Source organism: Candoia aspera, chromosome 7 (genome assembly GCF_035149785.1).
Source record: "Candoia aspera isolate rCanAsp1 chromosome 7, rCanAsp1.hap2, whole genome shotgun sequence".
In the NCBI taxonomy this organism is placed as follows: domain Eukaryota; kingdom Metazoa; phylum Chordata; class Lepidosauria; order Squamata; family Boidae; genus Candoia; species Candoia aspera.
In genome coordinates, this window is record NC_086159.1 from 75,494,462 (window position 1) to 75,522,438 (window position 27,977).

The 27,977-nt window shown below is 43.8% G+C and overlaps 1 protein-coding gene across 2 annotated transcripts; it reads left to right on the forward strand.

Moving 5' to 3' along the window:
* Positions 1-5,791: 5,791 nt before the first annotated feature.
* OPTN (optineurin) lies at positions 5,792-27,920 on the forward strand. 2 transcript variants are annotated; one of them, XM_063308184.1, is made up of 14 exons: positions 5,792-6,018; positions 9,441-9,617; positions 10,105-10,307; positions 11,534-11,701; positions 12,234-12,313; positions 13,676-13,822; positions 14,599-14,683; positions 18,374-18,489; positions 19,611-19,760; positions 20,209-20,302; positions 20,721-20,879; positions 21,332-21,462; positions 22,650-22,705; positions 26,971-27,920. In XM_063308184.1, the coding sequence occupies exons 2-14, from the start codon at positions 9,452-9,454 to the stop codon at positions 27,093-27,095; spliced, it is 1,680 nt and encodes a 559-aa protein (XP_063164254.1). In that variant the 5' UTR covers positions 5,792-6,018; positions 9,441-9,451; the 3' UTR covers positions 27,096-27,920. The 2 variants fall into 2 exon arrangements, with proteins under 2 accessions (XP_063164254.1, XP_063164253.1); XM_063308183.1 differs by having other exon boundaries at positions 6,015-6,018; positions 9,447-9,617; positions 22,650-22,732.
* Positions 27,921-27,977: the final 57 nt, after the last annotated feature.

The following is a 27,977-nucleotide window of genomic DNA, read 5'->3' on the forward strand; positions in this document are numbered from 1 at the left end:
AGCTATTTGGAGGGCAGGGCAATCTTGATTTTTCAGGAGCCTGCTCCATCTCCAGCTTTCCAACATAGAACTACAGAACTTTGCTAGTTGGCCTCCTAGTTTCCTCCTTGGTTGGTTTGGATGGGATTACAAATGGAAAAGAAAAGCTGCACTGGTTTAAAAACAAGAAGCCACCGCTCTTCCTTCTATCTCGGCTGTGGGAAGCTCAGCAAGATTGGGAAATGGGGGGATGGACCCTGATCTCTTTCGCCTTTCTCCATAGAGCATTTCCAGATGTTAGTTCAGGTCCAGCAAGTGATTGTGATAAGCTATTCAGATGATGCTGAGGCCGGTGGCTTGTAAAAGCAATTTCCCCCCATATTTTTGGTTGGCAGTGAAGGCTGCTGCACAGTTGGCTTAGTTTCGCTTCCTTGGGCCGGACAGGTGATGCTCTGCAGTCATTGGAGAAGAGTCGAAGTTCACTCACCTTCCACCTCCTGCCTCCCTTTTGTATGATGGTGCTAGTTTGACCAGGTAACACAACCCAATGCAAGAATTCCTGGATCATCAACATCATTGTTCTGGGAGGAAGCAAGACATACCAGCATAGCAAGCATAGAAACAAAGAGAAATCGTGCCACTTTCTCTTTTCTTACTAGTTTAAAGTTGGGGAAGGACTGTATGTTTAGACAGGAACTGGAAGGACAAGGTGGGGAATAGATAGCCTTGATTGATGGGCAGGTAAGCACACTACAATCTCATAACATCCCAATTTCTATAGGTCTGACATAGCCATAAAAATTCAAACCAATACTGAGTAGGTTTTAAACGTGGAACCCAAATGGTTGTAGGTGTTTATATTACTCATTTGGACTTTGCCCTGTCGCAACATGTTGTGTGAGTACCTTCTAGTTTCTCTCTGAAACACCAGCCGCTCCTAACTGTTCTTTCAAAATGTGGATTTGTTATCCTACTCCATGATGCAATATGGTGACATTTATTGTGTAATACTGCTGAGTGGAAAAAGCCTCCACCGTTCAAAGCTGATCTCCTCCCAAAGTTAATCTTCTTAACTTTGAAAGTGACAAGTCTTTATGGTGCTTTAAATCACTTGCTGTTGGAAATATAACTTAAATCAGCAAATCTGAAACCATGGCCAACATTTAGGCATTTATCTTGGCTCTAAGCCAAGGGGTTTTAGCTCTATCCATCTCCCAGCAATAGCTTTCCTGCTTGTTAGAAGCCTGGAAATGGGGTGCCAGAAAGGGAAATGTGTTTGGCAGAAATAGTTTAAAATTCTGGAGAGCCTTAAATTAATTTGCAATCTTCAGCAGCATTGGTCTTGACAGGCAGAGGTCATGGCACTGGATCAAAATACAGGGAATGGTAAAAGAAAAAAAAAATCAGAAATAGTCAGAGGAAAATAGAGCTAAGACAAATGGCCTTACATAAACAGAGGACAACTTTCTAGCTCAAAGAATCACAGTTCTGCAGATTGGAAGAGATTTGATAAACTGGATGACTTTCAGTGTGCAAGGACCATCAATTTTCTAAGATTGGCCCTTTGAAAGAGAAGAATGGGTTGTCTTGTCTGCAGAAGAAGCTAATGCTGTTTTGAGCACTTGCACCTTGGTTAGCTTCACCCAGTGCTGTAAGCCATGGCTTGCTTAACTATGTGTTTTTTTTAAGTAAATCACAATTAGCTCAACTCACTTAAAAATGACAATCTGAGATTTGAGAGCTGCCAATGGCTTTCCAAAAGCCTTGGATGGAACTCCCAAAGACTTCCATATATTGCTAATAAATTGTCATTTTTTAGTATAATATTTAAAATGATGAAATAAAGGATGAGAAAATAATCCTATTTAAATGAAAATGTATATAAAATCCCTGTTTTGTCCTGCCCCATCAGCCCATCCACTGCTTTTGGAACGGTGATCCTTTGTCCATCACCAAAATCAAGCAGGACCCTTGGCTTGGAAAAAGTTGAGATCGCCTGCCATAAACTATGATGAAACACCTAGTTGCTGGGCAATCAGACCCCACAAGGATACTGAACAAGGCTCAGCTCAAGAATCAGCAGTTTTTTATATATGGCAGGCCCCATCATTTCTTTAAAATAACTAAATAGACATCTTATGAGATTCCTGCAGTTGCACCAAGATCTCATGGGATTTCATTGAAATGTCAAGCAAAACCATGCATGAGATTCAGCCATTTCTCACTTATTCATTTCACGTTGGGCATCATTTGGGCAACTGCTCAGAATCCCTCTTTGGAGGGAGATGGGCAGTAGCACAAATCTGATAAACAAACAAATAAATAAATAGTTCTCAGTGTGGGCTGTAAACCCAAAAGCAAACAAAGCAGACTGGCTTAGCACAGGAAGGCTGTGTCTAAGTGCTCAGACAACCCCTGCCCCCAAATTAAATGCCAATTTAGTGTTCTCATAAGGATTTGTTTCTTATTTAATCAACAAAAAAAATACAAAAAGGCAGAAGAAAAATCATGAAATGAAAATGAAAACAAAAACAAATGTTACAGAAATATACTTTTACTTATAACAAACAGATCATTTCTTAAATACAACATTAAGCTTGACCAAGTCTAATAATATTAATAAATGTTTCCATTTCATTGACAGAGTGCCAGTTCAAAAGTAGAGAGCAAATCAAGATTGCAAAGGTGCAGTTTTTTCTAAAAATTAATCCTTAGTTTCTTTGACCAGTAGAGGTTATACTTAGTACGCTACAAGTTCTCTCTAAGTTAGCCACGTTTCCCCCAATGCCCTCCCCAACCTGGGTTGTCTCTAAATATTCCACTTCCAGAATTCAGGTTGGCCTTGACAGTAATCCCATTGGCTTGTTTAATTTCATGTCCCATTTTAGGAGACCACACACCAGAAGCAGCAACTAAGAGTTCAGTTATAACGAAATGATGTAACAGTTAGAGTGGACTCAGTCATGGAGTTAATTGGGTACCCATGAATCATTTGCAATTTCTCAGTCACCTCTGGATGGAAAGGCAGAGCATCAATGGAGTAAATAAATAAAAAAGAGACATAGGCCTCCTACTATATACACACAGAGGTAATTTAAGCAATCAAACAGCTGTACGTCTACCTAGTTCAGCCTCCTGTTCTTGAGAAAGGGGTTGGTCCTAAGAAGGTGATCTGTAACCCAGCATGCCCTTTTAAGTGTGGCAGGAGAGCCGGGTTAGGCTGTGCTGGCAAAAAATCAGAAAGTCTGGGGGAGCCTTTTTGGACTAACACATTTTATCAAAAGGCAGAAGGTAAACAAAATCTGTTAATCAGAAAAGATGCTACCGGACCCCTTCAGATTTATTGCCTTTTAAATTATGATTCTGTCGGAGGGCAGGAACAAATAAGGCGGCAGCCAGACACACACACCGAGCTAACAGGGCAGTTTATGCTATACGAGCTTAGCGTAAAATGTATTTATAGGAATTTTAGTGAATGAGTATTTGTGTGTGTATATCTATCTATATAGAAACGCAAAGAATCGGACACAGTTGAACTGATAACAGCAGCAGCATCCATCTATAGCGACCGAGCATGAATACGTACGCTAAGAAATCTAACTATAAGGTATACTGTAATGATTGCCTATCCTAACATACTCAGACTCACAAGCAAAGGCTTAAAAATATCTGATTTATTAAGAATAGTATGCAAATACAAAGAAAGCTGAGAATGAGCAAAAGCGCGCCAAATACAAACTAAAAACCCTCGGTGCAAACGTAACCCCTCCCCTCGCCCAACCGTTTCAAATTCCCCATCCCAGGTGCTGACAACAAGTTCTGCTGATCTCCTGGGAATAAAACCTTGAACACACTCTATAACCCAAACACATTCCATTCAGCTGAATACAGAAAACAACCCCAGTGCCAGGACTCCTCACAGCCCCTCCCAAACAGAACGCGCGTTAGCAATTTGACATGCGAAGCGTTACGATGTACAATGAACATTGAAACGGTGAACATGACATATACTAACAGAACTTAACTGAATGGTTTAAGTGTCTACTTTATAATACAAAGCCCTTTGCTGCTAGCTGCTCCCTCCTCCCACGCTGACTTATCTACAGGTTTAAAAATGCTAACAGCTTCTCCCCTTAACGCTCTCTTGTCCAGTTCTCCAGCACATGAACCAACGTGGAGTTCATTCATTCTGCCACCTTCTGCGGACCTTTCCTGCAGGACTTTCTTTGGCTCCAGCTGCCTCTGGGGCCTTCCCGGATCTTCTCCCTGGCCGTGGATCCTCTGGCTTCTGGCTCTTCCAGCTATTGCTTCCTCTGCTCCACGCCTTGTCTGGTGGCCTCTCACTCCAGCAGCATCTCTTCCAAGCCTAGGAGAAACCCCCCTCCCCTTCTATCTGCCTGCTGTGGCATCTTTTATACTTCTTCCTTTCGAACCCCATGTGCCAGCCTGCAGGTGCTTCTTGATGGAGTTTTTAAAGGTTAATAAAACAACTCCAAGCAGCTAACAGCAATCTTGCAGAGTAAAAGCATGAACTAAAAAAGAGAACTCCCACATTAAGCTTAATTATGTTCAGAAATAAATTCAGTCGTCACATTGTAATTAGATGAAGAAAAATAGAGATAGCTTACTTTTATTCAGTAGATCTGGATACAGATAGATTCATAGTAGAAAGCACGTAATCATCACTAATTCTTAGTAGACACTTTCCATGGAAATAGAAAGTCTGCGTGCAGGAGAGAGGGTAGGGCGAGGAGCTGCATGCAGCAGCACCTCCTGCTTGCAGGTCTGCCAGAAGGGCAATGGAGATTGTTAATCCCCAAGCCCAAGGAGAGGAGGAAGTGGAAATCAGGTGACCCATGTGACATCCCACAAGCTCAATAGAGATGAGTTTGCTACACAGACCCCTTTATACTTATGAGACAATGCTGAGTTGATCCCTGATAATTCCAACACTTCTAAGGAGTTTTAAACACCCCCCCTTTTCTACAAGTCCCTCCATGAAGCTGACAGTCAGACCCCCGCAGAGAAAAAAACTTTTGACAGTCACACCTAATATTTTCTTATTGTCAGGATAATTCATAAGCCTTCCTAAGAACTCTTCCTGGAATGCTAGGTATTTACTGACTTTCTAGAAACCCAGCATCACCCTGTATCTTGCAGGGAAACCGATTCAAGAAACCCATCTATTTGCGCAAAGAGTTAACTTATTTTCATCGGACCCAGAGGAACGGCCAGCCTCTTGCCCCGCAGGGCTCCGGGTTCTAATATCGGAAGAAGTTTTTGCTCTGGAGCAGTTTCTCAACCACGGCAACTTTAAGACGTGTGGACTTCAACTCCCAGAATTCCCCAGCCAGCATGCTGGCTGGGGAATTCTGGGAGTTGAAGTCTACACGTCTTAAAGTTGCCAGGCTTGAGGAACCATCCTCTGGAGCCTCCTGAGCCGGATACCACCCGCGGGCGCTGCATGCGCGCCTGGAAAGCGGGCGCAGACAGCTCGCCCTGCACCCGAAGGCGTTGCGCGGCGATTCCTCCCTCTCCCTCCGCCCGTTGGTTGGGTTCGGACGCGGCTGTTGGGAGTTGGAGCGCAAGGCTGACGGAGAGCGCCGCGCGTGAAAGGAAAAGTCCGGGCGGCAGCGCCTCGCGAGATCCTCCCGTCTTGCAACAGCGGCAGCCAAGGCCGCGATGCGTGCCAACTCCCCGAAAAGGAGGAGGCGGAGGCTCTTCCTTCCGTCAGCTGACCGGAGCCAGGCACCGACCGGGGCGAGGGCTCCCGACCCAGCCGCCGCCGCCCCGTTGCGCTTTTACGCACCACCAGAGGCAGCTTTGCAGCGGCAGCGGCGAGGCCGCAGCCAAAGGGCCAGCGGCGACCGGGCTTTGCAGAGCAGCCCCGCCGGATCCTGCGGCGGGTGGAGGCGAGCAGCTAACCCGGTTGGAGACGCTGCACCGGGGGCCCCCGAACCGGAACGGCCGCCCGGCTCATGGCAGCGTAGGCGGTGCCTTTCCCCCCCTCTCCGACCCTGGGGGTGTTCGGGCGTAACGGTGAGTGATTCGGGCCCTGCTCTTTGCAGTGGCCTTCGGAAAGGGCGATCCTAAGGGCCAAAGGTCAGGGAGTGCCTGGTCCGATCCAAGCCAGGGATCCGATCCAGAAGACGCGCCGAGGCTTGCGCCGGTCCCGGATTCTCTTCCTGAAGCCAAGCGAGCGGCCTCCCCTGCAGCTGCTGAGAGAGAGATCGATTCCTGGTTACCTGCCCGTGATTGGGGAGAAATGACCGGCTTGCGACTGGCCATCGGGGCGTAAATATGTGGAGCATCGCTGTGGGGCTCTCAGGCGAGAGAACGAACGGCTCTTACCAAGGAGTGAGATGGCTCGGTGTCTGCAGGGGTCCAACCCTTGGATGGGAATTACTGCCCTTTTTCACCCGGGCAAAATCTCACGCTACTGGCATTACCAGTCTGGGCATAGTAACGCTCAGAGCCCGAGGGCAACTCACCCAAAATAATCGAAAAAGCACCAACTTTCCTATAAATAGATGTGCTTGTGACAATAGTTCCAAGCGGATCTTCGTGCTGATCTGATTTCAGATTTACAATTCAAGATGCCAGCAGATTATGCTCAGGATAGTCACTGAGTACAATAAAGTTCTTGAAATCTTGTACTATTGATAATTAGTGTATTGCAGCTCTCTAGCCAGATGTTGTAGAACAGTGTTTTTCAAACTGGGCAACTTTAAGAGGAGTGGACTTCAACCCCCAGAATTCCCCAGCCAGCTGGCTGGGGAATTCTGGGAGTTGAAGTCCACTCCTCTTAAAGTTGCCCAGTTTGAAAAACACTGTTGTAGAGGAAGGTGAAGGATCTAAATGGGTGATCAATCCTGGGATTCCAGCCAAAATTCAATCTGCATAAAAACTTTGCTGCTGCTTTAACATGTTGCAAGGGATAAAAATACCCAATGTTTTGGTCCAATAAGAGACTTATTTTAATAAAGAGCACAAGGTTTCTTATCCCTCAGGACTAAGGAAGGTGCCATTTGAGCCTCCATGAGCAGTTATGTTAAATGTTGTGTTCCTTTTGTTGTTTATTGTTAGTAAAGTAGTTAAGGATGTTTTTTATTACTATTTTGGTTACACATCAGAGTTTTTGTTGTACTTTTTATTTGGATCCATGTGTATTATGTAAGTGTCCATAGGTTACAACATGCTTTGATCATGGAGGGCATTTTATAATTCTGATTATTAATATAGCTAATTCTAGTATCACCCTGATTAATTTCTGTGGTTCCACAAAGAATAGTCCTGAAATATTTCATAGGTGTTTCTCTAAGCTTTTTAATTTAAATTATGACTGGATTCAGAAGAGTTTAATGTTGTTAAGGACTTCCGGTTGGACAGAAACGCCCCTTTTAAAAATAATCTTTACAGAATTGGAATGCATTCAAAGCATATATTTTAGAACTTGATAGATATTTGGTGTTAGGCTGAAAAACTGAGACTGGTGACTCTGTATGGAGGTTTCAAACCAACCTCACTAATTTTAGATGGTGTTTGAATACTTCATTAAAAAGAGATATAATTTTATGGACTATATTAAGAAGAAACCCTTCTTTTAATTAATGGAAACTCCATTAAACTTTTAATCGTTTGGGACTCTTGTAAGGCAGATGTGATCATGTTTGCTACAGCTAAGAAAAAAACCCTATAAATTTTAGTTTTATACATTTGGAAAAGATGGTTAAATACTGATGTTTTATGTCAGAAATCTTGATGAATCCTATAAAGCATTTATGTCAGCTAAGGTAAAGTTGGGGCAATTATATTATGAATGAGTGATTTTTTTTAATGCACCAAAGAAAAACACTGTGGCAAGGAAAATGGCTGAAGCAATAAAAACAACTGAATCTTATTTCTGGAATTCAGGCCAAAGACAGTCATATTCTGTCATTATATGTGGAAATGGAGTCTATTAGTAACCAGGTCTTTTTTTTTTTTACTTTTATTCTCACTTATATAAATCAGATTGTACTGCAGCTGAACAACAAATTGTAAATTTTGAGGAAAAGGTTCTCAAGTACATAAAACCAGTTTGGTACAACCATTGCTGTAACAAGAAATTAACAGATCTATAAAACCAGAGGAAGCCCCTAGACTAGATAGATTTCCTGTTGAATGGTGTAGAACTCGTATAGATTTATTGGCACCTCTACTACCAGAGGTCTTTAATGAATCTTACTAAAACTCCTTTTTCATTCCATGGGGTTTCTATTACAAGACCAAAGCCAGAGAAAGAGTTGTAGACCAATACTGCTGCTTAATGTGAAGGCTAAGATATTAACTGCAACTCTGGTTACAAACTGTAGTACTAACTATAGTTTATTTATTTTATTTTTATCCTGACTTTATTATTTTTATAAATAACTCAAGGCAGTGAACATACCTAATACTCCTTCCTCCTCCTATTTTCCCCACAACAACAACCCTGTGTGGTGGGTTGGGCTGAGAGAGAGCGACTGGCCCAAGGTCACCCAGCCAGCTTTCGTGCCTAAGGCGGGACTAGAACTCTCATACCACGCCTGATTGGCTCTTGGGCTGAGAGAGAGGGACTGGCCCAAGGTCACCCAGCTGGCTTTCAGGCCTAAGGCGGGACTAGAACTCTCCTACTACGCCTGATTGGCTCTTGGGCTGAGAGAGAGGGACTGGCCCAAGGTCACCCAGCTGGCTTTCAGGCCTAAGGCGGGACTAGAACTCTCATACCACACCTGATTGGCTCTTGGGCTGAGAGAGAGGGACTGGCCCAAGGTCACCCAGCCAGCTTTCATGGCTAAGGCGGGACTAGAACTCTCATACCACACCTGATTGGCTCTTGGGCTGAGAGAGAGGGACTGGCCCAAGGTCACCCAGCTGGCTTTCAGGCCTAAGGCGGGACTAGAACTCACAGTCTCCTGGCTTCTAGCCCAGCACCTTAACCGCTAGGCCAAACGTATCCCACTCAGCTGAAACAGACAGATTTCTGATAATCCTTATTTAGTGATTGCTATTTTGGAAATAGCTGCAGATAACTTAGATCAGCCAGGGGGAGCACCTGTATGATTTTGGTGACCTCAGAAGCTTAGCTGATTTCCCATCCAAGTACTGATTAGTACTTGGATGGGAAACTAGCAGGAAGCCCCATGACTTAAATGAGAAGTTGCGGAAAGCATTGGAAAAGCAATTTTTTTTAAAAAGGGGGGGGAAGGTTAAAATTAAATAGTCTGGATAGTCTAGATCAGTGATTTTTCAAACTTGGCAACTTTAAGCTGTGTGGAGTTCAACTCCCAGAATTCCCCATTGCTGACTGGGGAATTCTGGGAGTTGAAGTCCGCACATCTTAAAGTTGCCAAGCTTGAACAACACTGGTCTAGATCCAGTTTTGTATTAAGATTGTTGTGTTTTTCTTTTTTTCTCCATTCCTTTTTTTAAAATTGAAGTTCCAGGAGCAATGTCTAAGAAGCCTTTAAACATCCCTGTGGAAAATGGGCAGCCAGACAAGACCGAGGTGGAGAATGGACATCCCAACCTGATGCCCCCCACTCTGAGCACCTCCAGTGTGGAGGAGATGGTTCAGCAGATGAAAGAGCTCATCACGGAGAACAACGAGCTTAAAGGTGAACATTAAAAATGGAACATTGCCTGCAACTTCTTCTCGGCCCTGAATGTTCCACAGAGTACACTGGCCTGGGGTGACTCTGCTTGTATGCTCCAGGTCAGACAATCTACAATCTCGCTCAGCCAGTGCCATGCTATCGAGGGTGCTAGGGGTGGTAGCTCTGAGTCTCTTCACCCTGTTGTAAGAGTTACTAACATTCACTAGGTTTAAGATGCCCTGGACATACGTGATTCTAGGTCCTCTAATCCTCTTGGGAACTTTAGTTGATGATCCCTGCAAAACGTAAGGAGTGATTTCTGGCAAAGTTTGGGTGACGGACGGAGATCCAGTCTTGCACTGAACACGCTTTCCTTCCTTTAATGACCTTGTCAACAACGTTGGTAGATTGTCCATGCCCTCCCCAAAGTATTTTCTTGAACCCACATTCAGGTTTTAGGGAATGGGTCCTTCTGACTCCTAATGCAGCATTCCTTTGTGTCAACCAGAAGCCATGAGGCAGCGGAACCAAGCCATGAAGGACCGCTTTGAGGAGCTTTCTGCTTGGAAAGAGAAGCTGAAAGAGGAGCGGGAGTTTTATGAGGCGAAATTCAAGGAAGCCAGGCAGTGCTTGGCAACCAAGTGTCTTGAGAATGAAGGTCTTCAAGAGAAGCTACAAGCCTTGGAAGAGAAGGAAGAAGGGACTGCAGATGTAAGTAAAAAAGAATTTTGATTTCTCTAGGCCTGAGAAAGGAATAGGGATGACTCCCAAAACTGATACAGGTAGTCCTCGCTTAACAACCACAACTGAGACTGGAATTTCAGTTGCTAAGTGGTCATTAAGTGAATCAACCTGATTTTACGACCTTTTTTGCAGCAATCATTAAGGGAATCACTGTGGTCATTAAGCGAACCGCATGGTCATTAAGCGAATCACACAGTTCCCCATTGATTTGGCTTGCCAGAAGCCGGCTGGGAAGGTCGGAAATGGCGATCATGTGACTGTAGGACGCTGTGACAGTCATAAATGCGAGCCGGTTGCCAAGTGGGGACACTGCAATGCACCCTCATGAGAGTGAACACTGGTTGTAGGTTGTTTTTTTAGCACCGTTGTAAGTCTGAACCGTCACTAAGCGAATGGTCTTTAAGTGAGGACTACCTGTATAGCTAGAAAGACTGTTTGTTGTATTCCTTGATGAAAGAATAGGAATCACAGATTACAAAGATCCATTTGTCTTTGTATCATCCAAAGCATACTTAGCAAGGAGCCAGCCTAATTAAATTCGGTAGGACTGATTTGTTCATAGCTGGGTAGGTTGGGTCACATTGCCAGTGTACTATAATATGTTCAAATGGTGAACATAGTTATGCATTGGGGCGGAAGTTATGAACTGCCCTGTTGGAACAATAATTATTACTGTTGTTCTTAGAAAATGTCCCCCTAGGTGCAGTGTTTGATCCTTGTCATGGTTGAGCCTTGTTGATGGTGAGACATGGCTTGTCCTCTTTGGGTAATTAGCAAAAGTAAATTGATCGGTGTGCAAGCAGGGCCAGGACGAGGCAGCCAAATCCTGCTCTTGCATGTTGCTGTTCCTTAAGCACCCACCTTGAACAGGACCCTCCAGGACCGTGCAAACATCTGTAGAGAGAGACTAGTCACACATGCAGCTGTAGGCAGGCAGGTGCCCACAATAGATCCTGATAATCTAACACTCCCATTGTGTGGAGTCCTCCGGGCTCTACTGCAGAGGTTCCCTTCCAGCAAACACTTGGGTTATGATCAAGTGCAAAGTCGATTGCTGGGCTGCACAGCATAGCCTTTAGCTTTACTTTGGCTACTGCTGCGTTGGGCTTACTAAAGTTGGAATGTCCTGCTGTTCTCCTTGCTGTTCCCTGGCTGCTCTTGAGGTTGACTCATCCACGGATTACTTCTCCTAGGAATGCACTCTTTCTAGGAAGGAGATGACCCAAGAAGTACAGCAACTGAAGGCCCAGGTGGCAAAGCTGCAGGCTGAAAAGGCAGATCTGGTTGCCATCATTTCAGAGCTGCAACTGAAGCTCAGCACTGCTGCAACTGAAGACTCGTTTGTTGAGATCAGAATGCATGTAAGCTACATCTGCCCCTCTGCAAAGAAATATAAATCCTATCACTTGGGTATTTCCTTGATATTACATGCTTGAGCTGAAGGCATATGATGCCTCCAGCAAAAGCATTTTTTAAAACAGTGGTAATGGTGTCATCTTACCATAAACTGACAGAATCGTAAAGCGAGATAAGGTCATTTACGTATTTGTGTCCAGCATCACGTCACTGCAGAGTGATGTTGAGATGCAAATGTAATTGTTTTGACATTAGCATGGCTTATTACAGATGCTGCTTTCTCAAGGGTTAAGAGAGAAGAATTTTCCTGGGCATCTCATATCTATGCTGATGTGGTCCTAATTATCTTCACTTCTCTAATGGATTTGTATGTGGGTGGATTGGGGCAAGGAAGAAAGAAGGAAGACGTTGAAATTGTAGATCCTCAAGTGCTGGATTTGGACAGTATTCATTCACTGTTCTTTTGACAACCTCGGTTTATTTATTAGCAAATGAAAAAAGTAGGTTGGTGTGACAGATGCTTGTTATTTTCTGCAGGAAGGAGAAGCAGAGGGGGCCTTAAAAGAACATCAGGATGCTGAAGTCAAAAGAAGAGATGGAAATACAGCCATATATGTGTAAGTAGACTTTCTGGACAATTTTCGGTATATGCTTTTGTTTTGTACTAACTCTTTCAGGTCAATAGATAGCTGCTAGGAAAGCTGCTGAAAATGAGAATACTCTAGGTATATTTCAGAATATTGCTGCTGAAACTCTAAAAGCCGTAGAACTTTTTCACTTCGAAAACAATGCGGATTGGAGTGATGATGAAAATGGGGCAAAATTTCAGGGCTTACCTTTCATCAGAGGGAGAAGCAACTGAGAGTTTTTGGAAAAAAGACATGGAGATAATCTTCAATGGCACTATCTGGGTAGGAAATGGATCCTTCCCAATCCTTCAAATATTGGTTTTTCTCAAGAATGACCTCCCAAATTGAGAGCAGAACTGCTGAGATAACTGCTATATATCAGGAGTCCGGTAGCCTCTTTTCCGACTAGCAAGTTTTATTAAACAGCATAAGCTTTTGTGAGCTGCAGTTTAAGAAAATCCGTTAATCAGAAAAGAAGCTAACAGAGTCCTTCTGATTTTTTTTGCTACCATAGGCTAACACAGCTCTCCTCCTACAACATTTCCAGAGAGAGAGAGAGACAATGATGTTAGTGATATCTTTTGCTAAATATTGTTTAACCCAACTTACAGAGGAAAGATGTGCCTCCATTTGTGACTGGAGCTGCCTATAAGCCTAGTTAATTAATTACTAACATTAAAACATTTTAATTAAACATTAAAATTGTAAAAAGCTGAAAGAGAAAAAATATTAGGCAAAGGGATGTTAATAATAGTATAGCCACCTCAGTAATTCACCAGTCCCCTGGGGTTCCCAGGCCTGATGGCGCATCCAGGTTTTGAGGGACCTGCGGAAGGACAGAAGTGATGAAGACAGCCTCACTTCAGAAGGGAGGATGTTCCAGAATGCAGGCAGCCCACTGCCTGGGACCCGCCAAATGTAGCTCCTGAGCTGACAGGACCCACAGCACGCCCTCTCTGCTGGATCTGGTGGGACGGGCAGATGAAATTGGGGAGAGGCAGTCCCTAAAATAATCCAGTCCCATGCCACATGGGAGGAGTAATTCACACGGGTATAAGAAGGGGAGGAGGAACAACCCAATGAGACTTGCAAGATTCTGTTAGAGCCCATCTCAATAAAAGTAGTCTTAGCCTTCCTGTGGAGTTCGTTTCCTGGTCTGGTCTACCCAATGGGTAGACTTAGGTTGAAATTCCAATTCAGTCATGAAGCTCAGTGAGTCCCAGCCACTCAATGAGCTTCATGACTGAACTGGGATTTCAGCCTAAGTCTTCCTTGACCTGGAATAGGACGTGATCGTTCTATCATGTGTTCATGACTTCACCCCACTGTGTCTCTTCTGTCTTATTAAAGCCAGAAAAAATCTGTGGATGAAGCAAAGAAATACTTGGAAAAAGAAGAGTTAACCGTCAGCCAGCTTCTTCTTTCTCTCAGGACCGAGACTCAGAAGAGGGAAGCACTGGAAAATAAGCTGCGGGAACTTAAGGACAAGTGCCAACAGTGTGTACTCTCCTATTTGTATCAGTGTTAAACATCTCCTTTTCCAGCCAGCCTCCACCATTGCCCTTTCCCAGTAATCATTCTCATGCCTCTGCATGTCACTCAGCAATTGCCATCTCAGCATTCAACATCCCACTCTCCAGCTAGTCAGCATCAAAAAGATGAAGACCCCTCGAGCTTCATCTTGCCCTTTTCATTTTTGTGACAACGGAAGTAGGGAGAACAGCCCAGCTATTGTGGGAAAAGATGGGAAGAAGGCAGCACAACAAGCCTCTTAACCTCAGAGGAAGTCAGTGGAATTCCCCCAATGGTCAGCTATCCCACAATGCAACTCCACAGGAAGTGCTGTGAATGGTGTTGTAGCCTTTCCCCTGGAAGAGGAGCCAAGCCATTTAGCTTGTAATGTTGGTTGTTTCCGGGGGCCGGAAGAGCCTCAGCATCATGGGCATACAAAAGGTGCCACCAATCTCAGACCAGCCCAGTTTTTGCCCGTGGGTAAAGTCTTTGTAAAAAAAGTGATAAGACCTAGCAAAGGGCTCAGATCATAACAGTGTGGAGCATTGACTCCTGAGCATTCAAAAAACTTCAAGTATCTTCTCAGTAATCTATATGACCATAATATAAGACCTTTATGATACGGCTCCCAGCAACCTGAACTGCATCTTGAGTTAAACAGTTCATACTTCAAATCTTCAAAAAAAAATCTAAGCTACAAGTGCTTTGGTAGTGTAAGATTTTCTAGATCGTTGTTTCACCGGAATCCTTGCCTTTCACAGGCTGTTGAGTCTGAAAAAGAAAACAGATGAGAGAGGCATTCAAACAGAACAAGAAGCCGACAAGAAAGAAGAGAGAACAGAAAGTGTAAGTACTACTCGTCTACTCATGCATTACCCTAAACCCAGTAGGACTTCCGTCATTCTCCCCTCTGAAACCCAGAAAGTACCTTACCTAAATGGACTTCCTTCATCTTCATGTAAAGTCTTGTGCGTGATGCATCTCAAAATGTCTCATTGTGACACGTGGCATGATGCTGGATGTCTTCTTTAGTGAGACTTAGTGGGCAGAGAGCAGGGGCCTGGCTTAGCTACGGATGGCACCTCCCATGAATCATCAGCACCAGCTCAAATGGCCAGGTTTTGTCAGCGTAGATACCAAATAAGGGAGGCAAGGGGAGTTGGCGTGGATACCTTGCAGGTTATAAATTTTATCATGATTTTTGATAGGGCAACTCAGTGAACCAACAAATAGGCTGTCTTCAGTGGGCAGCTGAGCTACGAAATAATAAACCTAGAGTGATCCTACCTTCTCTCCAGAAATACACAGTGGGGAAGGAAAGGGAGTTAAAATGTAATTAGCCACGTGTATGTATTTAAGAATTTGTTTATTAAAAATATTGGTAGGGCACTTGTTAGAATTGAATATCCTACAATAACAAAACAGAACCAAAAAAAAGGCAACCCACAAATACAAGGAATTATGAAAGCCATTCAAGAATATAATACTTAGGTTGAGAACTAATACCTTGTCATCCACTGACTGCAATAGATTTATGTTTTAAGAAGAAACATGTGGGCATGCATGTTCCATAGACAGGGTCTTGGGGAAACTCAAAGTCAGGTCCTGATGGATATTAGCATACCTAGAGGACTTTTTGAAGCCCCAGAGGTCTTGTGTTTTATCAACCTAACAGTCCTTCTGTAAAGTCAGTACAGCTTAACAACCCATAGTACCAAACATAGTAAATCTGCCATCACGGGGCAGGTGAACAAATGAAGAGTAAAGTTGCATCCCTTTTTCACACACCTAGGCAATTTTCTTACGTTGGTCACTGACTAATTCCAGTTGCTGTGGAAAATAATAACATTGGAAACAGGGAGGTCAGTACCAATAGAAGAGAATACGTGTAGCTCAGGGTTGAACCGTGGAGTCTTGGTGCTCTCTGAGCCTGGTTGTTTGCTTGCAGATGTTTCATTACCCAACTAGGTAACATCATCAGTGATCAGCACTAATGATGCTACCTAGTCGGGTAATGAAATGTCTGCAAGCAAACAACCAGGCTCAGAGAGCACCAAGGTCTCCACAGGGAAGTCAGTCTCATAACAAAATCACTGACTTTAGAAGGAACCCATGTAGTTTGCCTGCTTTCAGGACTGGGAACCATCTGTGGTTCTGGTGTTCCAAGAGTCTCAGTTATGTCCTGAGACCTGGAATTGACTTTTGATCTCTCTTCTGACCTGTTCCTTGGGGATCTCTGGAAGTATGGTGATAAAAGTAGAAGGAACAGAAACCCTGTTTGTTTGTTTGTTTGTTTGTTTGTTTGTTTGTTTGTTTGACAAGCCTTCTGATTTTCCATATCTACTGGAGGTTTTAACCGCTAAGCTCTCAGCTCCTGTCTGTGATGCCAGCAGGGAATCATCCCATATGTACTTGCCTCTAGACCTAGTCGCAACTCTGGAGAAGTAGCAAGGAGACTGTCCCTTCTGAGGTTATTGCAGTGTGCTAGAGTGCACTCCTGTGGCTTTTTTATCATTTTCATGCAATTGTGCAGTTATAAAATTAAGACCTGTGACTGGGATGTTTCTAAGATGTAACAGAGCCAACTGTGGAACGCTTCCATCTTTTGGTGCCTTCAACATCTCCTTGGCTGCTTGGACTATTGTTGGCTGTGGATATGCTGGACTGGAGTGTAAGAGGATAAAACCCCATGCATTGGCAAACTCCAGCTTGAAGTCTAGCTTGAAAATGGGGCATGATCTCATACAGGCTTCGCTGGAATGCCATAATGGACAAAAATAGCATTCAGCTTGGCCGTACCAGTGACAACTGTTGCACCAGTGCCGTTGCAAAACTACAGGATCCTTTGAATTATGATCTGTGACGAGAAATTATCTTGGTTCTTGAAGATGTCTGCTGCAGACTTTAACCATGGCAGATGCAGAATCTGTGTGATAATACAGGCTCTGCCTGCTTACAACTGATATAGCAAACTTCATGAATGTGCACATTTCTGCTGGACCAATACATGACTATGATTGTCTTGTTTTTATACCCCTGGATTCTTTGATGTGATGGCTACAAGCTGAAGTATTTCATTTTTAGTGTCCTGAGAAATGATGATTTTTGGAACCGATGTCAGCAGGGCATTCAAGGAAGGGCTAAAATGGCTGTCACTCAGCTTTAACTGTTTCCTTCTGAGTGACCAGCCACGTAAGCGTTGAATGTTACAGTTCTGAAGAGCCAAGTTGGCCTCAGTACCATTGTGTGATTGCCGAAACAGTTGCCTAGTGGCACAGCTTTGTCCAGGCTGTAAGTGTCCATGCCATTTTTCAGGCTGTGGAAAACATGGGGACAAGAACCTGTGCTTGCCTTGGGTGTAAACAGTGCTGATGCCATATTTTTGTAACAATAAGAAAATTCTTTGCATTTGTGCAAACATTCACCCAGGGGGCTTTGAGGCAATTGCTTATGAGCAGTCAGCACTGCCAACACGTCAACTGCATCTTAGGAGAACATCTGTGAGGCATCACAGGAACTAAGGGTTCTTTGTCAGTTTAAGCATAGCTTTACTTGGTCTGAGTCAGGACTCTTCAGGCCTAAACAGTTGGCCGTGGCCTTTTTCATTGGGCGTGTGGCTGGGCCAGTGTCTCTCAACCTTGACAACTTTAAGACATGTGGACTTCAATTCCCAGAATTCTCCAACCAGTATGGCTGGCTGGGGAATTCTGGGAGTTGAAATCCAAACATCTTAAAGTTGCAATGGTCAAGAAATACTGGTCTGGGCTGTCTTTGAAAGTAAGCTATTGAATCCCTGCTTTAATTGAAAGCAAGTTCAGAGGGCTGGGAGAGAATTCTGAAGAGTTGCTACCAGCCTGAACATCAGGGGACCTGATACCTCCCATACATGTTGGACCAACAATCCTCCATGACAAGAATGCCTAGCGGCAAGGGACTGTCTTTAATGCAGTGTTGAATATCCTATTCTTGCAGGCAATAGTAATGATATTGGATGAGGGGCCTGGCTTGGCAGAAGTTCCCAGTGCCCTGAATGGGACCGTGCCCACCACAAATTTCCTACCTACTTTTGTTCTTGCCCTTAATTTCCTACCCCTGCTGCAGATGAGGAGTGACAATAAGCCAAAGAGAGATTTTGGAAGAACGAACTACTTTTTTTTTAAGCGATTCTAAATATTTTTAGACACATCATGTCCCTTCCACGCACAACTTAAAAATAGTATGCGTTTTAAACTTAGTTTCAAGTAACCATACTCTTTACTGTTTCCTACTTAAACAGAACACTCCCCCTGAAGTTACAAACAATGGTTTGCTTTGCCGAATCAGCCAGGAATATACACTGGTTTTGTAGAAGCAGCTTGTCTGCTATTCTTGTAGCGTGCCTCAAGTGCACAAATGAGGCTTTTTATTCTGAGTGGGTGACTCAACTAGAGTCAGACCACCTGTTTGACCTCTCTGTGCCATTAGTAACATTGTTTTGGGACTTACCTTGTTTTCAGAAAGATACAGTTGGTTTTCAGTTGTTGAATTCATTTTTAGATGGGAAATGAAGTGGAAATACTAAACCTGCAAGTATCTGCCCTCTTCAAAGAGCTTCAGGAGACCCATGCCAAGTTAAAAGAAGCAGAAGTAATTCAGAAAAAACTGCACGAAAAGTAAGCATTGAAGACCAGAGTGAACATTGTCAAGTCCCCTTTGAGTCAAGCCCAACTCCCGGAGATAACATGGACACAACCAGGTAGTATTTCTTGACAATATCGATGTGGCCTGCCGTTTCTTTCTTCTGAGATTGTTCCTGACTTCCCATTCTGCTCTACAATCCAAACACTGATCTAAAAAACTAATCAGGTTTGCTGATAAGTACTTGGATAGGAGACAAGGAAATCCTAAGACTTAGACTGGGAATCTGAAACTAGGCCAGAAGAAGACAGTGGCAGATCACTTCCATAAAACTACACAGACATGACCAGGTGGTCACAAGGATTGAAGCTCGACTTGAACGACATGTTACCTTTGCTAAATGTTCATTCTGGGGATTTAGAACTTCTCAGATTTTGAGTCAAAGTTTTCCTAAAGGAGTCTAGCAAGTAGCTGGAGTGGTAGGCAGCAGTATTGCAACTGAACTCTCCCTATGACCTGAGTTCGATCCCAGCGGAAGCTGGATTCTCGGGTAGCCGGCTCAGGTCGACTCGGCCTTCCATCCTTCCGAGGTTGGTAAAATGAGCACCCGGCTTGCTGGGGAAGGTGATGACTGGGGAAGGCAATGGCAAACCACCCCGCTCTGTATAGTCTGCCAAGAAAACAGGGGGAAGCGGCATCCCCCCAAAGGGTCAGACATGACTCGGTGCTTGCACAGGGGACCTTTCACCATCACTCATGCATGCAAAGTGCCTTCCTTCCTTCTACCTAGTCTGATTGTTCCATAGAATTCAATGTCCAGAGGACATTTTCTCCTGAATTTCTTGTTCAGGAAATTGAAAGGGGGGGGGGCGCACACACATACACACCCCTTTTGGCAGTCCTCAGCCTGCCCAAATCCAGCCCCCTCCGCCTTTCCTCCCTCCTCAAAAAAGTTCTGCACCAGATATGAGTAAGATCAGAAAGAACCTGGTAGCACCTTTTCAGACTAACAGATGTTATTAACAAATGTTATTAAATGGCACGAGCTTTTGCTGTGGTCCACAGAGGCTGGTGCCTTTTAATAGCGTTTGTTAATCTACCGGCTCCCCCAGATTTTTGACCAGGTCTCTTCTCCTCTGATGTCTCCGTTCCCCAGGTGTCAGATTCTTGAAAGGCAACACCCTGCAAGTGTTGGAGACTTGGATGAGAAGCAGCAGTTGTTGTACACCGTTAAGAAGCTGGAACTCCAAGTGGAGAGCATGCAGTCTGAAATCAAGCTGGAACAGGCTAAAACCAATGATGAGAAGTGAGTACAGCCTTGGAAACAGAGATTTGGGGACTGGATCTCCAGGTGTAATAGAGGCAACAAATATTTTCCTTCTTGCCTTATCCCCTATGCATGCTGTCAAACAGGGCATCCAGGTGGGAAGCTGGCCAGAGCTGTGCTGCAGGTTTGGGTTTAGCGGGCCGAGTTTTACAGTAAAATCTCTTTTAAATTAGCCAGTCATGGGGTGAAGAAAGGCAGCAGGTGACTTCTTCCTGTATTATTTCTTTGTAGTTATATGCTGAATATATATTCATCCTCTCCTCAAACATGAATGTGCAAACCCATCCTAAGTCTGGTGTGGTTGGTGGATATCGGTTCCTTCATTCCTCTGAAATTTATTTTGATGTCTTGTTAAGGGGGGAAAGTGACGTAGCCTCTGTTGGTGCGTAAGTTTCTACCTCAGCTTGTCTTCCTTGTCCCCCACTAGAGCCAAATTTAATACACTACAGGATGCATACAACAAGCTCGTAGTGGAACTGACCAGTGCCTTGCGAACTGTTGAAGAATTAAAAGGCAAAGAGGTGAGCTTTGCTCTGGAGAAGAACCGTAGCAAAAAGTGATGGAGGGGACTGCAAGAGAACAATGTTGGCTTCCCTCTTAACAGCCATTCTGAGATTAGAAAATGCTACCTTAGGCAGCTGTGAAATTGACCCCACTGAGAACAGCAGGGAGGCACATGGGTTGGGAAAGGGGTGGGAAGCCATCTTGCCCAGCCACTCCTTAAACCTACACTGGATTTCCTCCCTTTAGTTGTTTCTCCTCACCACCTTCTTCCCACCTCCTCCTTCTTCTTCATACGTTTTCTTCTGATACTTGTTGAAAAGTGTGTTTGCACTTAGGGTGTGCCAGGTTTTCATCTTGGTTTCTGTCTTCTGCAGGGACAGAATCTGACAGGTGATACTGACTGCATTTTGATTTCCCTGATTAAACCTGCTGCAGGTCAGAAGGGTAGACCAAGCCACGTTGGAAGAACTAATTCACAAACTGGATCTAGCAGAAAAGGCGCTGGCTGCCAAACAGTTCCAGATAGACAAAATGAAGCAAACTATTATGAAGCAAGAGGAAGAGCTTGAGACCGTAGCTGTCCTCCGAGCTCAGGTATGGTTTAACAGGGTTTAACTTCCTGGTCTAGTCTATAGTGTGAGGTTTCCTTGTGGTCTCCCATCCAAATCATGACTGTATCTGGCCCTGCTTAGCTACGAAATCCTGTCAGGTCCTGACACCTGCAAAGGTAAGGGAGATCTCCCTCACTCGATCTCAACTCCCGATGACTTTATGGGTGTGCCCACCTAGCTTTCTTGGCAGCATTATGGAAGCGGTTTGCTCTTGCCTCATTCTGGGATAGTTTTCAATTTCCCAGTCAGGGCTAGATTCCCTGGTGGTCTCCCATCCAGTCCTCACCAGGCCTGGCCCTGTTTAGTTCCCAAGCCCAAACAAGGTCAGCCAGATGTTGCCAGCCTGCTGAGATGAGTAAGGGGTGAAGATTAGACTTCAGAATGAAAATGTTGGGCTTTTTTGAAGCAAAGTGAGATCATCATTTTCCTGAGCAGATGGAGGTATACTGCTCTGATTTCCATGCCGAAAGAGCCGCGCGGGAGAAGATCCACGAGGAAAAGGAGCAATTAGCCACGCAGTTGGCATACTTCTTGGCCGAAAAACAAGACCGTGAAGAACTTGGCAGGTGAGAAATCGATGTGGGACTTTTTTCCATGTGGGATCTAGCAAAGAAAGAGAGAACCATATGGCTTTGAAGAAAACCCTTCTCCATCAAGGATCTTGTCACCTTGTTAATTGGACTACTGGTAGTCCTTGCTTAGTGACTGCCTCATTTAGTGACCATTAGAAATTTTGACAGTGCTAAAAAAACAACTTAGAGACCACTCCTCAGATTTATGACTTTCACAGCATCTCTCTGCTGTTATTTTCACTTGCTTATTTACCCCATACCAAGATGTCCTCAAAGAGAAAGAGAAACAACCCCAGTTCAGCTGAAGGAAGAAACAAGAAGCAAAGGAAAGCTGAAACAAAAACATAAGCAGTCATGGTCATGTGATTTTTCACTTAGTGACCACTTCACTTAATGACCGAGTTGCCAGTCCCAATTGTGGTCGCTGTATTGTAATGCACTCTACATGGGGCTGCTCTTGAAGAGTATTTGGAAGCTTCAGCAGGTCCAGTTTTGAGTGCACCACATGTCCCAGTAAAACCACTACTTTGAAAGGTGGGTTGGCTCCCAGTCGGCTTCTGGGTTCCGTTCAAGGTGCTGGTTGCCTCCTGTGAAGTCCTTCATGGCACAGGGCAGGGTTACTTGCGTGACTGCCTATCTCCAAGTGTTTCTGCCCATTCGAGCAAAGCAGGCATGTTCCAGATCCCTTCTATGAAGCAGTGTCATCTAATAAGATCCGGGAACATGTTCTCTGTCACTCAGCCTTCCTTGTGGAAGGCCGTTCCCCCAGAGATCCAGATGGCCTTGGTCTTCCACAGAGCCTTGAAAGATCTGGCATTTGCCCCAAGCTATGGGCCACAATATTCAGTGAACTTGTGGTTCATACATTTTGTGGGGTTCTAAGTCAACTTTTAGCTCAGGGTTCCTCAACCTTGAGGAAGGCTGGGGAATTCTGGGAGTTGAAGTCCGCACAGCTTAGAGTTGCCAAGGTTGAGGAACCCTGTTTTAGCAGCATGGCATTGCATTGCTTGTGATTGTTGTTATTTTATCTATTGCGCTATTGTACCTGCTTTAAATGGTTGTTAGTCACCAACCGCCGTGCCCTGAGATCAGCAACCAAAGGAATCTTTTAAATAAATAAAAAATAAATTCTACTCACGGAAATCGTGAGCTGGCCCTTAAAATGCCCTCTCCTTCCTCAGGTGCTCCTTGGCAGAAATGCAAACCCGTCACCGAAGCCAGCTGCCATCAGACCAAGGTAATTCACCTGGCTTTGCACAGGAAGGTAGGACAAAATTTGGAAGCTTACTAGAATGTAGCCTTTGGTTTACACAACAAACTCAGATTTGGTCAGTGAGAACTTTCTGTTTTGCAATGAGAAGCTGTTTTGATGACATGAGTCAGCGGCGTTTGGTTGGAGCGGGCCGCTTAGACACCTCAAACAAACAAAAAATCACTCGTGTGGTTAGGTAGATAATTGCATATCATTATTGTTACAATATTCCCTATGGCTGTGCTTCAAATTCAGTCTCCAAAGGTGCTCTGGAGCATGTCGGCCTATAGTGCCCATAAGGCAGCTACAGTACATCTTTTCCTAGGAGAAACAACACTGCCTTAAGGTGTGGCAGACAAGTTGTGACAAGCCTGCAGTTGCCATGGCTTTGATGCTAGCTAGTCACTCACTTCTATGCAGACTCTGGAAGTCAGTGTTGGGAGGAGGGAGAGAAACCCAAAATCTCTGTTGTAACTCCTGCTTTGCTCTCTTGAGAATGTGCTGCAAATAGGACATAGTTGAGCTTCTCATAGGACATCATTCTCCTAGGAGGAGGAGGGGCGGATAGAGAATTGATGAAAAAAAGTGAAAGGTCTTAAAAATACCCAGTGTGCCATATTAAGAGGATGAGAGAATTCTGGGGAGAAGAAACTGCGTAGTAGGGTATCTAGCGAGCATCTAGCGGTGCTGACATGGATTAGGAAGTTCCTATAACTACTGAAGATGGATGGACTGCTGATCTGTTGGTTTTGCTCCAAATAAGGTTGGCTGGTAAAGCTAAAATGGTTTACACCAATATGGATTTAGGGGACAGTGGGTGAGACAGGAAGAAGGCTCACCAAAGTGCAGTCTGGGAGGAGAACATTCTTGTAGGAGGCCAGAAGATAGCTGGAAGAACAGAAGATCAACGGTTTATTATTTTTACAAATAATTCAAGGCGGCGAACATCCCTAATACTCCTTCCTCCTCCTGTTTTCCCCACAACGGCAACCCTGTGAGGTGAGTTGGGCTGAGAGAGAGTGACTGGCCCAAGGTCACCCAGCTGGCTTTCAGGCCTAAGGCGGGATTAGAACTCTCATACCACACCTGATTGGCTCTTGGGCTGAGAGAGAGGGACTGGCCCAAGGTCACCCAGCCAGCTTTCAGGCCTAAGGCGGGACTAGAACTCTCACACAACACCTGATTGGCTCTTGGGCCGAGAGGGAGGGACTGGCCCAAGGTCACCCAGCTGGCTTTCTAGTAGTTAAGGTGCTAGGCTAGAACTCACAGTCTCCTGGTTTCTAGCCCAGCACCTTAACCACTAGACCAAACTGGCTACCTGGTTTACCTGTCTGCGGATCACCAGCCAATCCAAGGTCCACTCTGCAGGCTGTGTGGGACAGCAAATTGCAAGTTGATTTTGTAAGCCATTTCTCTAAGTCTAGGTGGGTAAATAGGAATAGTCCTAGTAAATTAGTGGCATAGAGAGATGTTTAGATACTTGGGTCATATAATCATGTGCTAAGATGCGCTTATTTAGAGCACTTTTGAGAGCAAGAGCTGGACTACAAGGGAGGGAAAGGGGTAAAGCTCAAAATGGCTTGCTACTCCGTGGAGAAAAGGGAGACAAATTCGCTTGGCAAGATGGGCAGTGAAGAAGTGTGGGAAATAAATAAATAAATAGCCCCACACTAAGAATGCAAACTAATTAGTGTTGAAGGTGGAAAAGTAAAAGTGCTTCTTCGTTCCAACAAGGCTAGGCTGATATCCAAACTGCTGCTTTCCGTCTCTATAAATCGTATAAAAAGCAGGGAAAAACCTTGAACCTTGCTTCAGCCAGATCCTAAACCTACGTAAATGTCTCCATTGATATGGACAATCCCGCACCCTCTGAAGCACATTTTGGAGACTGAATTTAAAACTGCGCAGCCTTAGTATTTAGAAAGGAAAGATTGGTCTCTGTGAGATCCACTTGATCCTTCTTTTCTAGGACAGAATGAGAGTGTAATGTAAAAGTATTTCACTTCTAGCTATCTGTGCATATTTCAGCTACCCTGCATAATCAGCTAGGTTAACTGTCTTATAGCAAGTGGCAATGTCCTCTGAGGTACTCATTATTTCTCTTGAATCAGTCTACAACTTTAGAATGTGAGGGACATCAATGTTCATGGAGATATCTCCGAAGACTTCCCTTCCCTTCATTGTCTAAACTTGTGTTCCTCAATCACACCTCCCACTTTCGGAGGTGTGGACATCAAAACTCCCAGAATTCTTAGGAATGATGAGGTTGCCTGGGGAATGTTTGGCAGTTGAAGTCCACCCATCTGGAAGTTACCAGATGGATCCTACCAAAAAGATGATTTTTATTTTTCCAGGCATAAACCTAGCTTTGACTTCCTAGATGGCCTTGTATTCAAAGTGATCTGGCATATATGTGAGAATGGCTTTCTGTTGATGTCATAACAGAAGTGAGGAGAGCAAAGCGGTCAAAATCAAAGGTGGAAAAGAAAGATATGGGTGAGTGGATTGTCTAGTGCAAGGATCTCCAGTCTTGGGCTGGTAATCATGTGTGGAATTTTGCATGTAGGTTATGGATATCCCTACAGAATGTCTGCCACCATGGGGTTTCGCCAGTCACAAAATATCCATTTACCAGAAGAGAAAATGGTGAGGTTCAGGAGTGTCTGCAGAGTGTGGTCAAAAATGTCAAGATGGTGGCCACAATGGTGCAATTGAAGCACTGTCAAAGATCGAAGAGCATCGTTAACACCATTGTGGCTACCATCTTGACTTTTTTGACCACACCCTGCAGACACTCCTGGTGATGTTTCTCCTATCATAGGCATCCACAGAAAAGCAACAAAATGTGTGTGGTGACATCACAGAAAAAACCCTGGCTTGTCACGTGGCTGCCTGTTGGTCACAAGTACATAATTGGCAGAGTTTGTGTTGTGATGGCATGACACACATTTTTCACTCAGTGCCTCCGTCCCCCTCCAGATACCTGTGCTACGTGTTAGGTGCTCTAACCATTCAGGATATTCTTTACCATCTCAGTGTATATTTATCATATTTTCTGAGCAGGTGAGGGCACAGTTCAAAAGAAAATGCTTAGCTATGATTCCTATGTTGTTCATTTTCTAAAAATGCAGGGCCCAGAAGCGTTTGGAAATTAAGATAATTCTTGATGCTTTCCTCTGCAACATGCTATTGTCTCTCTCTTTCATGCAAGGACTCTAAAAACAATACAAGCCAAAACACAGCTGCGCTGAGCAAAATGTTTCTGAATGTCACATTCAGCGCCCGGAATTTAGCCAATGGATTATCTCCTTGCAGCTTAACCGCTTCTACCTTCAAGTAGTATCTTCATCAAACCTGTTCGCCAGCATCAACAGAACTATGCAAGAAATTCTCACGTTCATTTCAGATCTTTGCAAGGCTGTGCTTGTGGAAGAAGGGGCAGTTGAAAGCACGTAGAGCCTGCATCTCCAAGTACTTATAGAGCAATTAGAAGAGACAGTCCACCCTCTAAGATTAGCGGAAGGAAGGAAGGAAGGAAGGAAGGAAGGAAGGAAGGAAGGAAGGAAGGAAGGAAGGAAGGAAGGAAGGAAGGAAGGAAGGAAGGAAGGAAGGAAGGAAGGAAGGAAGGAAGGAAGGAAGGAAGGAAGGAAGGAAGGAAGGAAGGAAGGAAGGAAGGAAGGAAGGAAGGAAGGAAGGAAGGAGATAATAAAACAGGAAAAAAAGGAAAAGAAGGTTATTCACATGCTTTTTCTTATGTTATACAGTATATAACTGGGTTAACGTTGCTGACAAAGTAATGCCTGTGATATGATTTGCAGTGCCTGTGAACATGAGGCTTTCAACAGTTAGAACCCATCTCACTTGTGCGACAAAAGGATTTGGGACATTTTATAAAATCCAAAGTCATAAGGGTGCAGGTGTGCAAACTTGCTTATGAAATATTTAAGTGACATGTAGAAACTCCCTAGGTGGCTGGAAAGACCCTCTTCCAAAGGGTTGCAAATTGTGTGCTTGTATCGTTCACCTGAAATATGCCATTAGCCGGAAATGAAATACTTTGGTTCTGTCTGGATCTAAAACCCTGAGCTATAGATATTCTTAATTTTGAAGGCCCGTTTGACTAAATCAGCTACCTTAGTTTACAGCTATTCACATTCCTTTACAATTTGTACTACATGTGTATGTATATATCTTTTAAAGTATAGTTCTCAAATATATATTTATATATTTTTTTAAATCTGTATCTGCAGGAGCAGAAGATCAGAATCGCCAGCAGCAGCCAAGGGATATTCCTATACATTCTTGTCCAAAATGTGGAATAGTTCTTCCGGATATAGATACACTTCAGATTCATGTTATGGACTGTATCATCTAAACCAAAGTTTCTCAACCTTGTCAGCTTTAAGATGTGTGGACTTCAGTTCCCAGAATTCCCCATGCTGGCTGGGGAATTCTGGGAATTGAAGTCCACACATCTTAAAGCTGACAAGGTTGAGAGACACTGATCTAAACAGTGTTCTCAGAAATGCTCAGAAACAAGACCTGCACTTTCTAAGAAAATGTGTCCATTTGCACCCTCATTAGAAAGCATTTGGAATATTAATAGCTTTTTCCTAATGATTCCATAGGAATGTTTAGGGTTTAGTTATGCATTCAAAATTTACCTTACCAAGACTATAACGTACATTCATACAATCAGTTTCTAACTAGCTGAAGCTTAATATGTCAACAGCGTAATTACTAGGAACCAAGATACCTTAAAGACAATGAATTGAATGAATTAAATAGTGATTTATTTGATTAAATAGTGCAGGAGTCACTAGTGGCATAATTTAATACATATTTTAAATTTGTATTTTAAAGCTTAATCTGTATCTCTTATTTTTTCAAGAGTACCTTACGGATGTAAAATTTACAACAAAGCCAGACAACCATTTTAAAATATGTATGTATATATGTATGTGAGGGTCACAGATGCTTGCCTTAGTTTTTACAGTAAGTTAGTGGCCTTGCTTTAGCCAAATGAAGATTAAATTAATTAACTGCCCAATAATACTTTGTTGGCATGTTTTGTTTCCTATTTTTGTGAATTCTTTTTGAAGAATCATCTGGATGTTATACTTGAAAAAAAGACTTAATGGCACGAGAGGTCAGTGAATTGTATTAATGAAAGAAAAAAATAAAGCCATGTCCCAAAATATTTTGGTTTTGTTTTAAATTTATTGGAGATCCTAGAGCAGTGTTTTTCAACCATAGC

Coding starts and splice junctions, on each gene's coding strand:
- OPTN (XM_063308183.1), top strand. CDS start 9,452: ATGTCTAAGAAGCCTTTAAACATCCCTGTGGAAAATGGGCAGCCAGAC. Junction 9,618..10,104: donor GGAGAACAACGAGCTTAAAG/GTGAACATTAAA, acceptor TGTGTCAACCAG/AAGCCATGAGGCAGCGGAAC. Junction 12,314..13,675: donor GGAAATACAGCCATATATGT/GTAAGTAGACTT, acceptor GTCTTATTAAAG/CCAGAAAAAATCTGTGGATG.